At 42.3% G+C, this 14,181-nt stretch overlaps 1 protein-coding gene across 7 annotated transcripts in view; it reads left to right on the top strand.

Moving 5' to 3' along the window:
• EZH2 (enhancer of zeste 2 polycomb repressive complex 2 subunit) overlaps positions 1 to 14,181 on the top strand; it is a 56,726-nt gene that overhangs the window by 14,026 nt on the left and 28,519 nt on the right. For 4 of the 7 annotated variants that reach the window (XM_027968911.3, XM_060415189.1, XM_027968909.2 and 1 more), the window contains exons 2-3: positions 9,084 to 9,207; positions 9,767 to 9,895. In XM_027968911.3, the coding sequence (XP_027824712.1) occupies positions 9,091 to 9,207; positions 9,767 to 9,895 (246 nt within the window). In that variant the 5' untranslated portion in view covers positions 9,084 to 9,090. The remainder of the gene's footprint in view (positions 1 to 9,083; positions 9,208 to 9,766; positions 9,896 to 14,181) is intronic. The other 3 variants (XM_042248979.2, XM_042248977.2, XM_042248976.2) reach the window with 1 other exon arrangement.

The following is a 14,181-nucleotide window of genomic DNA, read 5'->3' as shown; positions in this document are numbered from 1 at the left end:
TAATTGAAGATGTTACGAGTTGCCATCTGTTCCAGTGGCGGAAAAGCAGTGGTAGACAAGGACTGTTGGCACTGTAGCACCTGGAGTTGAAAAAAAATGTTTTTTTGAGAATGTCCTCGATGAAGTGAAAACAGTTACTAACTTTATATACTCTTGATCCTGAGTGCACACATCTTAATATTCAGTGCCGCAGGATAGGAATATGCATACAGGGCTTTGACGCTGCCAGTCCAGCGGTCTCTGGGAGCCGCACTTACGTGAAGTTCTAGGCTGCACCAGCTGCTTTTTTCATGCAGAGCCATTTTCACTTGAAAGAGGGGTTGACAGACAGTGATTATTCCAGCTTGGGTATGGGGCAGACGTTTTTCAACAAAGTGAGCCTGTCACTTGACAGAGAACAACTGACCGTTATTTGTTGCCAGTGGCAATGTTTGAGTTTTCGAGCAAAAATTAGAATTTTTAGAGAACTTGGTATCTGTCATAGTGAGGTTGACAGCTTTTCCAGTAAATACTTAAAGACTTTTCTGATGACGTCAGTGGATTTAACAAATAATGATTTTTTGAAATAGTGAACTTATGGAAAATCTGCATAACTCAGTGGACCAGTGTTTTCCAAATTGAGGAAATGATATTATAAAGTCACCCATGGGTTAAAGATGGAGCCAAAGGAGACCAATGAAATGTTAATATAGCAGGGTGGGAACGTTTATTGATACAATCTCAGATTCCTCATTGTAACTGATCTTTTAGGCAATAGCCCCTGCTTACTGAAGGATAGAGGTTGTCTTGAGGAAAAGCAGCTATGAGGTTGAATCACAAGCTGCTCTAGTCACTTTTCTCTTAAAACAGTTTCGGAGTAATGTCCGAGCATGAGATTGCCCATGAGCTCAGAAGCCATGCAGACGCCCTTCCCTGCTGTAGCTCAGATATTTGTTTGGGAAGGGATTTTCTTCAACCAAAACAGCATGTTGGAGCAGATTGAATGCAGAAGCAGATATGGGAATCCAGCTGTCTTCTATTAAGACAGATATTTAAAGAATTGGCAAAAATGTAAAACAGTACCCCTCATTAATTTTTTTAAAAAGGAAAATAGTTTTTTAAAAATAAAATGTGTTATATTAACATTTTATAATAACATTACATGTTATTAACATGTGACAGACTTGCTGTTGTTGTTTTTTAAATAAATGTTTTAAAACTTTCTCAGTTTTAAATTTCTAATATGAAGAATATTAGTAGCTACACCCTATATAAACTCAAGGGGCCCTAAGACCCTTTCAGCTTATGAGTGGTGTCGTGTTTTCTGTGAACATTCTGCCCGCTCTTTGTGCTGGTTGACTGCTATGTGAGTAATTAATGTCTAAGTCTGGACCTACATTCAGATTCTTAGTGGTTGCAGTGGCTAACTTAGGGCTTCTTAATCTCTTTTGCTCCATTTTTTCTCCGCGTGAGTGCATCAGGCTTTTAAATGTGAGAATGTCTCTTGCTGTCTTTTTTCTCCATTCACACTACCAACCCAGGCAGAAGTCCTTGTCACTTTATTCCTAAATTATTTCAGTAACCCAGTTTCTAATATATTTTTCAAGTTGAATGCAACTGTTGGGTTGAGTTTAGTTTTATTTATATGCTCCCTAAAAATGTACAGATATAAACATCTTATGGTATAACCAAAGCAAATTGACAGATTAAATACAGACAGTCCAATCAGCAACACATATTTAATGATGGCTGTTTTGTTAACATGAATGAATAGCCAATCTATTTCTTTAATTTGGCTTAATACTAACAAAGAGAGCATGTATATGTTATAAAATGCTGTTGACTTTTAGTCTTTGTTTGTTGAGGATAACTGACCTAGTGGTTAACCTGAGCTGTGACAACTAGCAATCCTTGAATGCCAGCTTTAATGACAGTTGGAAATTCTGTAAAGCTGTGTTGATCACTGGAGCATTGTGGAGTTACTGAAACCTGCTTTGCACAGATACTGAATAAGTTATTTTTGGAGTCTTTACTAGAAAATATTACTGCATATTTTACGAGTGGGTTGGTGGGAACAGAATACAAGTTGGTGAGCTCTCTGTGTCCTGCGGGCTTGCACCCTGCACAGGGTGCTGAGAGCCTTAGCAGGGTTCCTTTGTTTGCTCGCCCTAGCAGACCTGGCTCACCTTACTTTCTTGTTTGGTTGTTGTTTTTATCCACAGCCCTCAACACCATCCATCTTACATACTAAACATTTTTCGTTGTTTTTGGTTTGTTTCCATCCCAATAGACTAAGTTCTGTAAGGTCATAGATTTTTGTCTGTTATTTATTTCTGAGCCTTCCGTTCCTACAAGGGTACCTAGAATGTGCTAGATATTCAGTAAATATTGAATGACTGGGTGAATGTGTATTAGCACTTCTCTATTAAAACCCCAAACTCAGATGCTCTTTTCTGTGATGGGTGTTTACTGCTGTCTCCCAGCTGGGTCAGACATGCTTCTCTGTTCATCCTGAACACAACTTGTTGTACACAGCACCTGAATTGTATAGAACTGTTTGATTTCTTTGATCAGTATGTGCATAATCGGTAGAACAATTACTTTCCTTGGTTCAGAGTCTGTATTTTTATTAATATAGCCTATAGCCTGGATTATCTTTTTAAGTAGACACCATAAGTTCATATGGAGATTCCCCCCCTCTTAAATTACTCAAGTGATGTCTGAGTTTTTAAATAATAGAATTAGATGTGAGAATTTCCCCCTCAAATTCCATCTTTGTGAATTTTTTGTTTTTTTCCAATTTAACATTTTACATAGCATTTTAATTTCTAATATATTTCTGTTCTGTTTATCATCTAAAAAAGTAGGTGCCTACTTTTAAAATGAAAGCTTTTAGGTTGTTGTATAACTTAATTTTCTTCTTTAAAAAAGAAACTTTATTTTGAAATAATTTTAGATTTCTGTAATCATGGTATATTTGTCAGAAATGAGGAAACCGTTATTACATTACTGTTAATGAACCTGGAGACTCTGTCTGGATATCCCCGGGTTTCCTGCTTAGTTCTTACTCTGCTGCAGGACACCAGGTTGTATTCGGCTGTCTCCTTAATCTCTTGCGATCAGTGCCAGTTTCTCAGTCTTTCCGTTATCATAACCTTGTTTATTGGCCCCGTGTTTGGTGGAAATATCCTTCAGTTTGGGTTGATCCATTTTTTTAAGTAGCAACTGAAGTGACAGGTTGTGAGGTTTAGGGGAAGATACGAGTTGTATGTGGCAGGTGTCATGGGGTGCGAGCAGAGCGTGAGCTAATAACCCTGACGGGGGTATTGCTGGTCTGCACTGGGACCCCGCCCACCCCGATTTTGGAATTCTGCGTAAGGAGAACTTGCCCGCCACCCCCGTTTACTTATTTATACTCTCACTTTCCTCTCTCAGACTCGTGGGTACTTGTTAGTTTGGTTGTAATGCTGTTGTGATTTTGTTTGCTTCTAAAACCCCTGCAGCTCTGGCCCTTGGCAGCCCTTCAGTCTGATTCCTGCCTTTCCTCCTCAGAGCATTCCCTTCCTTTCTGCTGGAGGCTTTCCTCCTGGTTTCCTGGTCCCAGCCCTCGAACAGCCCTCTCCTCAGAGCCCGGCTTCCTTGTGCCGGCAATGGGATTCAGGGGAAGAAGACGTGGGGTCCTGCTGCTGGGCTCTGCGGCCTGGGGAAGGCCCCACCCGCCAGCTCACCCGGGGATGCTCTGCGTCTCTCCGAGTTCCCGCTGCTGTCCCTGCTTCTGGTCCGTCTCCGCGTCTTCCTTGTTTGGCCCTGGCTCCCCAGGAGAAAACTGAGCTACAGGACAGTGCTTCTGCCCAATTCTTTTCGTCCTCAGCCGCCTTCTGTCCAGTCGAAACACAGATTTCCACGGTTTCCTAGCTGGGCTCCTTTAGCCCACCTCTTTCCGTGGGCTTATCTCCTGAGGTTTCAATTCTCTTGGATTCGCTGTGTGGTCTGCATTCCTTCCTGAGATCCGTGGAGTCCTGTTCTGTTCTTATTTACTTGCCTACAGCCTCCCATGTGAGAAAGTGACTTTTCACATCCGTCTGTCACCTTGACTTTCTCTCTGGGTGTCATATCCTCCTCTCCCTCACCTGCGGGTGATGGTGACAGGACCTCCCTCGTGCTGCGCCTGCTCTGACGGGCACTGGGTGGTGCCTGACCTGAGTGGGCTTCTCAGGACAGCTCTGTGACCTGGACGCTCCTCAGGGGGTGAGGACAGGGAGGCACCAAGAGATGTGGGAACCTGGCCAAGTTCTCATACAGCTGGTTCTGGGAGGACTGGGTCCAGCCCAGGGAGACTGGCTTTGCAGGCCGGGTGCGCGCCTCTGTTTAAGTTGTGGGTGGGATGTGGAGAGTGTGCTGCCCACGTCGGTGCCCCGCGCCCATAACCAGTGCTGTTACTCACCAGGGCACCCTTCTGCACAACTGGGGCCGGGGGTGACATGTAGTGGTATCTGTTCGTTTTCATGAACCCACCAAATTGGGGCGCAGGCAGCAGCCCCACGCGCCTGCCTCCCTGGACGCCTTGCTCCCAGTCTCCTCCTTGTGGGATTTTCTGTGAAGCTCCTCAGGCGTAAGACTTACTTCCCTTGGTAAATTTTTATGTCTTACCAAAAGTTAACATCTATAAGTCTAAATTCTCCTAATCCTAACCTACAAAATCTTATTTACCATTAATTTACTTCTGAGTTTATTGAAACAGTGGTTTTTAACTTAAAAAGATAAATAAAATTGGTAAGTGAGACTTCGAGTTGCCCTCAAAAGTATTTTAAATATAAAAGCACTATTGAAGATTGGTGATTTTTCAAATTTGGCAGTTTTCTTTAGGGAAGGACACTGAGAGTGTCACAGTAGTAGTACTTAAATGTTGTTGAGTTTGGATTTCACCTTCCTCAGTCGGGTCTTCAGTTAAGAGTCAACGTTAAGGCAATTAGTTGAGAAGGATAAGTAGTGCACGTAATTTATAATTTTCTTTAGACAAGTGGAAGCACAACTCCGGTGAGTGGATGGCAAATGACTTGATGCGGCAGATCCTTGGGAATGAAGAGCCTTTTAAAAAGGGCGTCAGGGCACTGAAAATGCCTAGGGAGCCTTTTTTCTTTCTTTTTTTTTTTAAGTCCTCAGTCATCCTCAGCTGAGTAAGGAGGGGCAGGAATGTTACCTTAGGTAATAAAGGCCCCTCACAAGTGGCCGAGGGCTGGACCTGATAAACAGGAATGAGATTCCTGGGCTGTGTGGCCCAGTCACTGCAGGTGAGGTGCGTCTTGGTGTCTACACTGGAGGGCAAGGGCGGAGTAGGTCTACTCTTGGGGCTGCTGCTTATGGACCCTGAGGACGTGGGGCTGGAACCTGTCTTCTGTTCATTCATTGCAGTCCTATGAATATACCTCAGATCCCTTCTGTGTCTCATGTGGCAGAAAGCCTAATCCAAAACAATTGAGGTTTGGTTGATTCATAAAATACACTCTGAACTATGTATAACCTTACTTTATTTAATCTATGTATTTGTAGTCCTGACAGGCTGTACGACATTGTATTAAGGTGTGGATAGACCCCTGCCATACCCTGGTTTGTCTCTTGAATTAAAGCGTATAACTGTTGTTTTGGTGTCATTGTATACAGGTGGACTTGAGCTCTATCTGCTTTGAATAAAAGAAGCTATTTTATTTTCTGGGATAAAAATCATATTTCGTGTCATTTCATCTGTGGGACTAAACAGGTCTTTTGAGTGAGACATTTAAAAACTGGATTTCTCACACATCCCCATCCATTTAGTAGCAAGTCATTTTAATGAAAGTTCCTTTCTGCCTATCCACAAGTACTCCGAGTGCTATCTTAGTTCTCACTGGGCTGAGATGTGGTGGGAAGGAGTCAGAAGGACTCATTTGTCTGCTTTCAGGGCGGGAAGGGGCTGGGGGAGCTCGAATTTGAAGGCTTCTGCCTGCCGGGCCGTAGAGGTGGGTGGGCCTGCAGGGCTGGGTGTCTGCAGCCAGCTAGCTGTGAGGGGTGCTGGTACCCAGTTTGTTTGGATGAGGTCTCAGGCAAGAGCAGCTTCCTAAGGGAATCTGGAGGCTCCGGGTTTCCGCTCAGGGCCTCTTGATTTGTTGCTGGGCAGGTGGACCACAGGGCCCTGGCTGCCCCTGAGACTAGGCTCCTCCCAGGTTTCTCAGGATGGGGTGTCTCCCCTCCCTTCCTGTGCTCAGCACGGCAGCCCCCCTTCCTTTCATACCTAGTGGCACAGCGGCTCGTGATCAGCACATGATAGTAGACCTGCGTTTTGGTTTTATTGTTTGTTTGTTTTAAAATCTGTTTGTCAGGCACCCAGCCAGGCCCTGGGGTTTTACAAAGGAGAAAAACTGCTCTTGAGATTGAGGAACCTCCAATGGGGATGAAGTGGGGTGAAGAACATGAAAATGTGATTTTAATGTGTTGTCAATGCTGAGGGAGGGAGCTTGTTTTATGTAAAAAACATCCTTCTAATGGTACCTTAAGTTTTGTTAATTTTTTCATGGTTCTGCCTGTTTATCCCTATACTTTTGAGGAACAGTCTGTATACTTTTGTGATCCTAATTCAGAGGTCATGAACCTTATATTTGGATAATTTCCCCTAAGTGAATCATGGTTTTCTTTTCCTGTCTATTGTGCATATTTACCAGATCATTCTATGGCTCAAAAACCTTCATTTTCATTATTTGGGAGAGCTTTGTGAAATTTATAAACGAGGAAACGTATCTACACATGCCCTCTTACGAGAGGTTGGTTCCAGACTAGCTTTGAAGTGTCCTGTTGTTGATTGTGAGACTTGGTAATTTAGTTACAGCTTTGGTTCTGTCCTAACAGACTTTTCTAGAGGTGTTCTTACTAATGATAGAAACATCTGGAAGATATCCCAGGGTTGAAAACATGAAGTGCTAATGATACCTTTTCACCACGACAGAAAAAATGCACCTTTAGAACCGTAGTGATAGCCGTGTTGGACATCAGAGAGGACAAGAGCCGTGCTCCTGGAGCAGGTTCATCGGACTCGGCACCACCACCACCTCTGGGGAGGAAGAATTTGTGGAGGCGGCAGTGGTGATGAGCTTATGAGCTAATGAAGCAGTGATAATCCCTTTTTACCTGATGTTTCCCCCTTTTGGGTAGTCCTCTGAAGTGCTAAATATCTTAAAATAATTTGCATAGAATCACCTGAGCCCATCCGTTACCTAACCACAGATATGAAAGCAAAAAACTGCCCCAGAGTCACCTTTTAAATACAGCTCTAGCTTCTCCCAGTCTCGGGCGCCCTCTGCCCCGGCCTCACCTTCTTCCTAACTTCTGGGGTTCTTCATTTCTGCCAAGGTGGGGTTGGCTGTGGCGATTAGTCTCCTCAGCTCCCAGGAGTGTTCCACGCAGCACCCCAGGCAAGGGCGCACTTTGAACCTCATTCAGCTGTCTATTTGCAGTCCTGCAGGCCCTTCATTCTTCTCATTCCCTCGGTTCCTGTAGTCGGGCTCTTCGCCTGTGTGGGGCGTGCTTTGTCTGCGGCGTCTGCTGGTGCCCCTACCGCCCCTGGGCTCCTGCTCTTAGCGCCTGCTCTCTGTGCCTCTTGAAATAGCCTCAGCTATTAAGGTTGAGCTGTCACTGTTCTGCCCCTCCTTACTTGACTCCCCCACCCTCAACCCCAGTACTTTTGCGTGTTTATCTCGTAGTGTAAAGTCTGTTCTTTCAGGCCTTCTTAGGTAGGTTATAAGCTCCACATGGCAGGTTCTGTGGTCCATTCATCTTGGTATGTTCATCGCCCAATTCTTACTAGTTGTTTATCCCTTGCTCTCTTTTGCTCTTCTTTCAGCTTGAATCATACACCACTGGCTTTGTCTGTCGTGGCTTGGTGGTGGACTATTCCTACAGAAAGTTCCCCTGACCTCTGGGCTCCTTTCTTTCTGTGATTCCTCTCCTTAGGCATTTTCTCTGTGCCTGAGGGCTGTATGTAAACGGGTAGCTGAAACCCTGCTCGGTTACTCAGGCCAGAAAGCCATCTTCTGCAGATGGAAATCCTTTCCTTGCTCTCCTCCCCGGTGTGCTTGTACAGGCTGCGTCTCCCACCTGGCCACACTTCCACTGTCCAGTCTCACCTGGCCTCACCTTTGCCTTTTGCTCTCCTGCAGCCCCTTCTGTCACTGCTGCCACCAGCTGGCCCCTCCAGAGTGGACATCTTCCCTCCCCTTGACTGAAAACCCTCCATGATTTTCCACTGTGCTTAGAAAAAGTAGAGCCCAGATCCCCAGCGCAGCCCCTTTGCGCCATCCGACAGACGGCTATCCTTCTAATCTTTAGAAGATACAAGTACAAACTTAGCACTTGAGAATGTATTCTAGAAGAGAACACTTGTTAGATTCTGTAGTGTGAATTGGACACCTGGTGGACCGCGGGCTGAGCCCATGTTTCACATAACTGGCTTCCAGGGCCTCTGGGTCCCTGCCTTCTCTGGGAGGCCCCATGGGAGGAAAGTCTGGTAAAAACACAGACTTGCATCACCGTGTTGAAGGCGAGAAGCGTGGTTGAAAGGGCACGTAGAGGGAATACTTTAATTTGTACCTGTCTCGTATATTGTTCTCTCTATTTTGTGCCTTTAGTGCTGTGTGTAGATTTTACTTCTGTTTTGGATTTCTCTTTTCCAGTCATTTATTTGTGCCTACATCAGCTAATTCAATGATAAAAAACTTAGAACATGTGTCTACATTTTTGTTTCACTCCACAAGTGTGAATCTCATAGCTCCTTACTGTATATAATTAACTCCTGTAATGGGTCATGTTTTGGTAGAATGACGGCAGTTTAGGAGTGGAATATCTTTGTAAGTAAAAATGTCTTTGAAAAGTTATGCTAAATAAAAATTTATACCTGGAATGAAATGTTTTTAAGGACTTCACAGCACAGAACAAGTGAGTACCCTCCTTGCAAATACTGAGAGCGTAATTATGTGTCATTTCTTTGGTTGGTGGTTAGTTTGCTGGGGGTTAAAACACAAGTGATCATATTCAGGCTGGTCAGATCAGCGATTTTAATATGAAACCATTGCTTTTAGAATAATCATGGGCCAGACTGGGAAGAAGTCTGAGAAGGGACCAGTGTGTTGGCGGAAGCGCGTAAAGTCAGAGTACATGCGCCTGCGGCAGCTCAAGAGGTTCAGGCGCGCTGACGAAGTCAAGGTACCCTCTGCCTCCTGGGAGCACTCGGTGTACAGCCCCTCAAGATAAGTTTTAGTTTGAAGGGAAAATGGCCTTCTTTACTATAAGAGAAATGGAAACTTGAAAGTTGAGGTCCTTGGTCTGTCTTAACTAAAACATAAAAATTGTATCATGCACATAGTGAAATGATAAGTTTTTAGTCTAATTTTGCCTACTTGGCAACCACCATCTTTTCAGTATAGCTTTGTGTACTGCATGAGAAGACCCAGGATCCAAGCATAAAGGGGTGTTTCATGGTACTGTGTTCCTGAAGTCTTTGTAGTTAAAGAAGATATGTACACAGTTAACAAAGGACAAAAATGATTTCTTATTCCCTTTCCACTCTCAGTAAAATAATAGATGTTGTGTTTTTGTATTATTTGAATGTGGGAAGCCACCTTTTAGTGTAAAATCATATGCTTTTGAAGGGATGTCCCTGGTACTCTTTAGGAATCATGCAATTTTAACCTTCATTAGAGATGTTACAAATTGTCTAACAATGAACAATTTCTTTTCTCCTCTCCTTCATTTTTTTTTAAAGAGTATGTTTAGTTCCAATCGTCAGAAAATTTTGGAAAGAACAGAAATCTTAAACCAAGAGTGGAAACAGCGAAGAATCCAGCCTGTGCATATCCTGACTTCTGTGAGCTCATTGCGCGGGACCAGGGAGGTTGGTGAACTCGCGCGCTGTTCAAATTACCAGTGCATTTTGGTTTTTGCTGTTGCAGTGTTGGTTGGTTATTGAGCGAGAACCACTGACCTCGGATGTCCCTTGTTTTATTGGTGTTTCTCTTTAATGTGCAACTGCTAATGGCTTCTAGCTATTCCTGCAACAGCTCTGGTGTTTAGAATTCTACTTTCACTGTTGTTAGGTAGATTCCTAGACTTTTATAAGACTATTCGTTAAAAAAGAACTTAAAAATACTCTTAAATGTCCTCATCAGATCAAAAGTTAGAGCACGGCTTTCTGACACATACTTTTTTTTCTCCCCCTTCATATGAATTAGCCATGCTGGAAGAAATGTTTCTTTTTCATGCATACTCATGGAGTTAACAAGCATTTTATTACATATTTTGTTTTAAATTCTAGGGCTCACTGGGAGTTTTAAAACTTGAGGTCGAGAGGTCAGAATTTCCTTTGTTAATAGCATTTTTTTTGATGAAGAAGTAGATCTTAAATCCCTCCAAAAAAATTACTGTTTTCCAAGGAAGGCAGTAAATCTATGGTAGTTTTATAATGAAGTAACACATTAAAAAGTAGTAGTAGCAAGATGAAGAGAAAGTGGCAGAGACTTACACAGTGTGAACCAGTCAATGGGGTTTTGGTTAAGGTGTTTCAGCTTAAGGACCAGTTTTATACAGGAAGACATGACATCATACGAAATGCTACATGAACAGGCGTGGAAGCAGAAAGAGGAAAGAGAGTGAGTTGACATTTAAATTACACCACGGAGTAGATGATTGTTGACCTGCGTGTCTAAACAGGGGATGCATCTAAACAATGGAATGAATTTGTTCTAAAGTGACGTTTTCAACGAGTAGACATTTTTTATAGGGTATTATAATAATTGAGCACTAATTTGCTGTCGTATGAGGCCTGTTGAGGTCGTGTGACGGGCTGGCTTCAAGGACTGGTCAGTGCTACAGATACGGTCCTAGAAGTGGTTTCAGTGATGATGTTCATGGTCTTGATGGTAAAAAAGGCTTGGGATGATTCTTAGTTATTTATACGTTTTTGTCAGGTGACAACTCTTTAAGCTCTAATTCGCAGTTGTGTAAAATATATTATATGAAAAAAAGTATTAACACCTGCCAGTCACATGGAACAGATCAGGACCTACACATTGAAGTAAATGGCTTATTAATATGTACTTATTAATGTACATATGTGAATAAAATGTACTAATTAATATTTCATTACTAAAGGTGAAAGGGGTCCCTTTCTGTGCTGGTTAGAACATTCTCAAAAGGGACCAGGATGCAGCCTCTCACTGGTTCTTTTGCAAGTTTTGTCTGGTGATTTTCTGGAAGTTTTGAAGTGAAGGAAAAAGAAACCTGGGTTTTTTTCTCCCCAGAGAGAAAAATCTTAGAAATTTGGAGAAATAAAGTAGGAAACACATGGAACACTTGTTTTTGCCACCCATTACAAATCTCAAAATGCTGCCGAAAGCCCAGCCTGCCTTTATAATAAAAGTCGCAGCGGTGGTGATTTCTGGCAGGGCGCTAGGTCTGTTGTGATTTGATCATTGTGATGGCTGTGTTACCCCCTTTTCCATTCCTGAGTGAGGAAACGTAGCTTCACTTCAGTTCAGTCGTGTCCGACTCTTTGCAACCCCATGAATCACAGCGTACCAGGCCCCCCTGTCTATCACCAACTCCTGGAGTTCACTCAGACTCACGTCCATCAAGTTGGTGGTGCCATCCAGCCATCTCATCCTCTGTCATCCCCTTCTCCTCCTGCCCCCAATCCCTCCCAGCATCAGAGTCTTTTCCATTGAGTCAACTCTTCGCATGAGGTGGCCAAAGTACTGGAGTTTCAGCTTCAGCATCATTCCTTCCAAAGAAATCCCAGGGCTGATCTCCTTCAGAATGGACTGGTTGGATCTCCTTCCAGTCCAAGGGACTCTCAAGAGTCTTCTCCAACACCACAGTTCAAAAGCATCAATTCTTCGGTGCTCAGCCTTCTTCACAGTCCAACTCTCACATCCATACATGACTACTGGAAAACCATAGCCTTGACTAGATGGACCTTTGTTGGCAAAGTAATGTTTCTGGATGTTCAAGCTGGTTTTAGAAAAGGCAGAGGAACCAGAGATCAAATTGCCAACATCTGCTGGATCATTGAAAACGTAGCTTAGAGAGATTAAAGTCAGTTTCCTTGCTCTAATGATCTGATGTGGGCCTGAAAGAGTACACTTTGCTCAGACACATTAAGAAATTATTGAAGTTTGTTATTTATGTACAATTGGAATTGCTCATGATACAATTTTTAGTATTAAGAGTACAGTTTATTCAAATGAATATTTGCTAATTGAATTTTGCTTTTAATTTTGTCAGTAGAGATAAAAGTCATTGATTGTAAAGATGCCTAACTTTTTATTGAGCTTATGGGACAAATGATAAGAAGAAATTAGTATTTTGATAAAAACAAGTGGTTTTTAAACTTAGTACTCCGTGCAGGTTGAGAAGAAGCATTTTCACAAAATGGAAGGAAAAGGAGGAAAGAAACCCCTAGCCTCAGGGTTCAGGGTTTGTTGCCTGGAGCTCTGACTGGTCAAGCTCCTTATTTTTGAGCCTCTCTTGACAGCTGATTCTGATTCAAATGATTCCTCTTTTATTCCTCCTAGCCTCCCACCCCCTTTAAAACCATCATCACTGACTTTTGGAAGCTGAAGATTTATATAGTTTGTGATGAGCTTTTTGGTGTTATCATAGTAAATGATAGAATTTTAGGGCTAGAAAGGGCTTTAGTGATCTGTCTGGTCTCCTTACTTTTCAGATAAGACTATATCTCTGTTTAGTTTTTCTTCAGTTTGAGCATTTCCAAAATAGATCAGTTTATTTTTTACGCTTTGAAAGTTGGAGTCAACTAGGTTAGAAGCAGGGAAAATAGATAAGTTAGCCTATTTTGCAAAGAGTTTCTTTGCAGTAGGCTTGTAGGCTTGACAGAATTTGGGATTGCACCGTTGACCCAGACACCTGAAAAGTCTGTTTCTTTGAACATTTAAGTGCTGTTGTGACACAGCTTTAATTAAGTCCTTATCTTTATAAACTCATCCTTTATAAAAGGGCTGTCTTCAGTTTAAATCCTTGGAGCATGATATGATTCACTGACAGTTTTCAGTCATTCACTCAAATACTTTATTCCCTTCTGTACTTGTAGAAGATAGGTGATAACGCTCAGTTTTTAAACGACCAATTTTATCTAGGTTATTTTAGTAAAGAAAATCTGACAAGTTTACTTTCTGATCTGATGAAATGACTTGGGTTCGAGGAGTCCTGCAGTTGACCTGCAGCCACATCTTTGGTCTGCTGTTTTCCTTCACGCGTGCTTTTAGGAGACTTGCGGGACTTAGTTTTTGTTGTTGAAGTTACAAAACCTAAACTGTTGCCCATAGGATTTTAGTACAGAGTATGTCTGTTTTTTCTTTTAGAAAATACTTCTGACTTCTTGAAGATAGTGACTATAATATATATATTTTACATTTATTTCCTTTGCTCTTCAGTTTATCTTTTTTTAAGGAGCGCTCAGCTTTAAAGTGTTATTAAATGATACTTAGAGGCCAAGGGATATACACCATATTGCCGTAACATGTGGCTGTTTATCAAAAACTTGTTTCTTGGTGACATCATTACTTTGTCTTATCAGTAAGTAAAGAACTTTATCTCGGTGAGCCTGTACGCCAGTGACCATGCTCTGAGAGTGTCTGTTTTTCCAGTTGTAGTGAAGAAGCTGGTTCAGTTACGCTCGTAGTTCTTACTAATGCGTTTCTTTTTGTACATTTTCCGTTTCTTGCTAAAAACCACAAGGTTCTTTTCCTCTTCATTGATTCTTCATAACAAGACTTTCTTTTTACTTGTTCATATTGTGAATGAAAGGGAGGCTTTCTCAAATGATGTCTGTCTTCTGGGCAACTGGTGTGATTGGTGTAGTGTAAAAATATCCTGCCAATATGCATTTTTAGGTTTCCAGGAGAATGTAGTGTTCTTGTGAGATTTCTGTGTCTTGTTTACTAATGAAAGGAGTGAGAAATGTGGGGCTTCTTCAGAATGTTTAGCACACAAGCAGCATCAGAAGGCCCCCGGGTTCTCACATTCGTGGAACTGAAAGTCTTCTGGACTTTTCAGTACATACAGGTTTGCTCTTCCTAGTGATAGCTTAGAATTTTAAGTTTATCACCGATCATTTGATATTCATAAATAAATTTTTTTTGTAGGGGGAGGCTTCTGTTGTAA

This window comes from Ovis aries, chromosome 4 (genome assembly GCF_016772045.2).
Source record: "Ovis aries strain OAR_USU_Benz2616 breed Rambouillet chromosome 4, ARS-UI_Ramb_v3.0, whole genome shotgun sequence".
NCBI lineage: Eukaryota > Metazoa > Chordata > Mammalia > Artiodactyla > Bovidae > Ovis > Ovis aries.
Note: the sequence above shows the minus strand (reverse complement) of the source record. Positions and strands in the feature narration are given on the sequence as shown.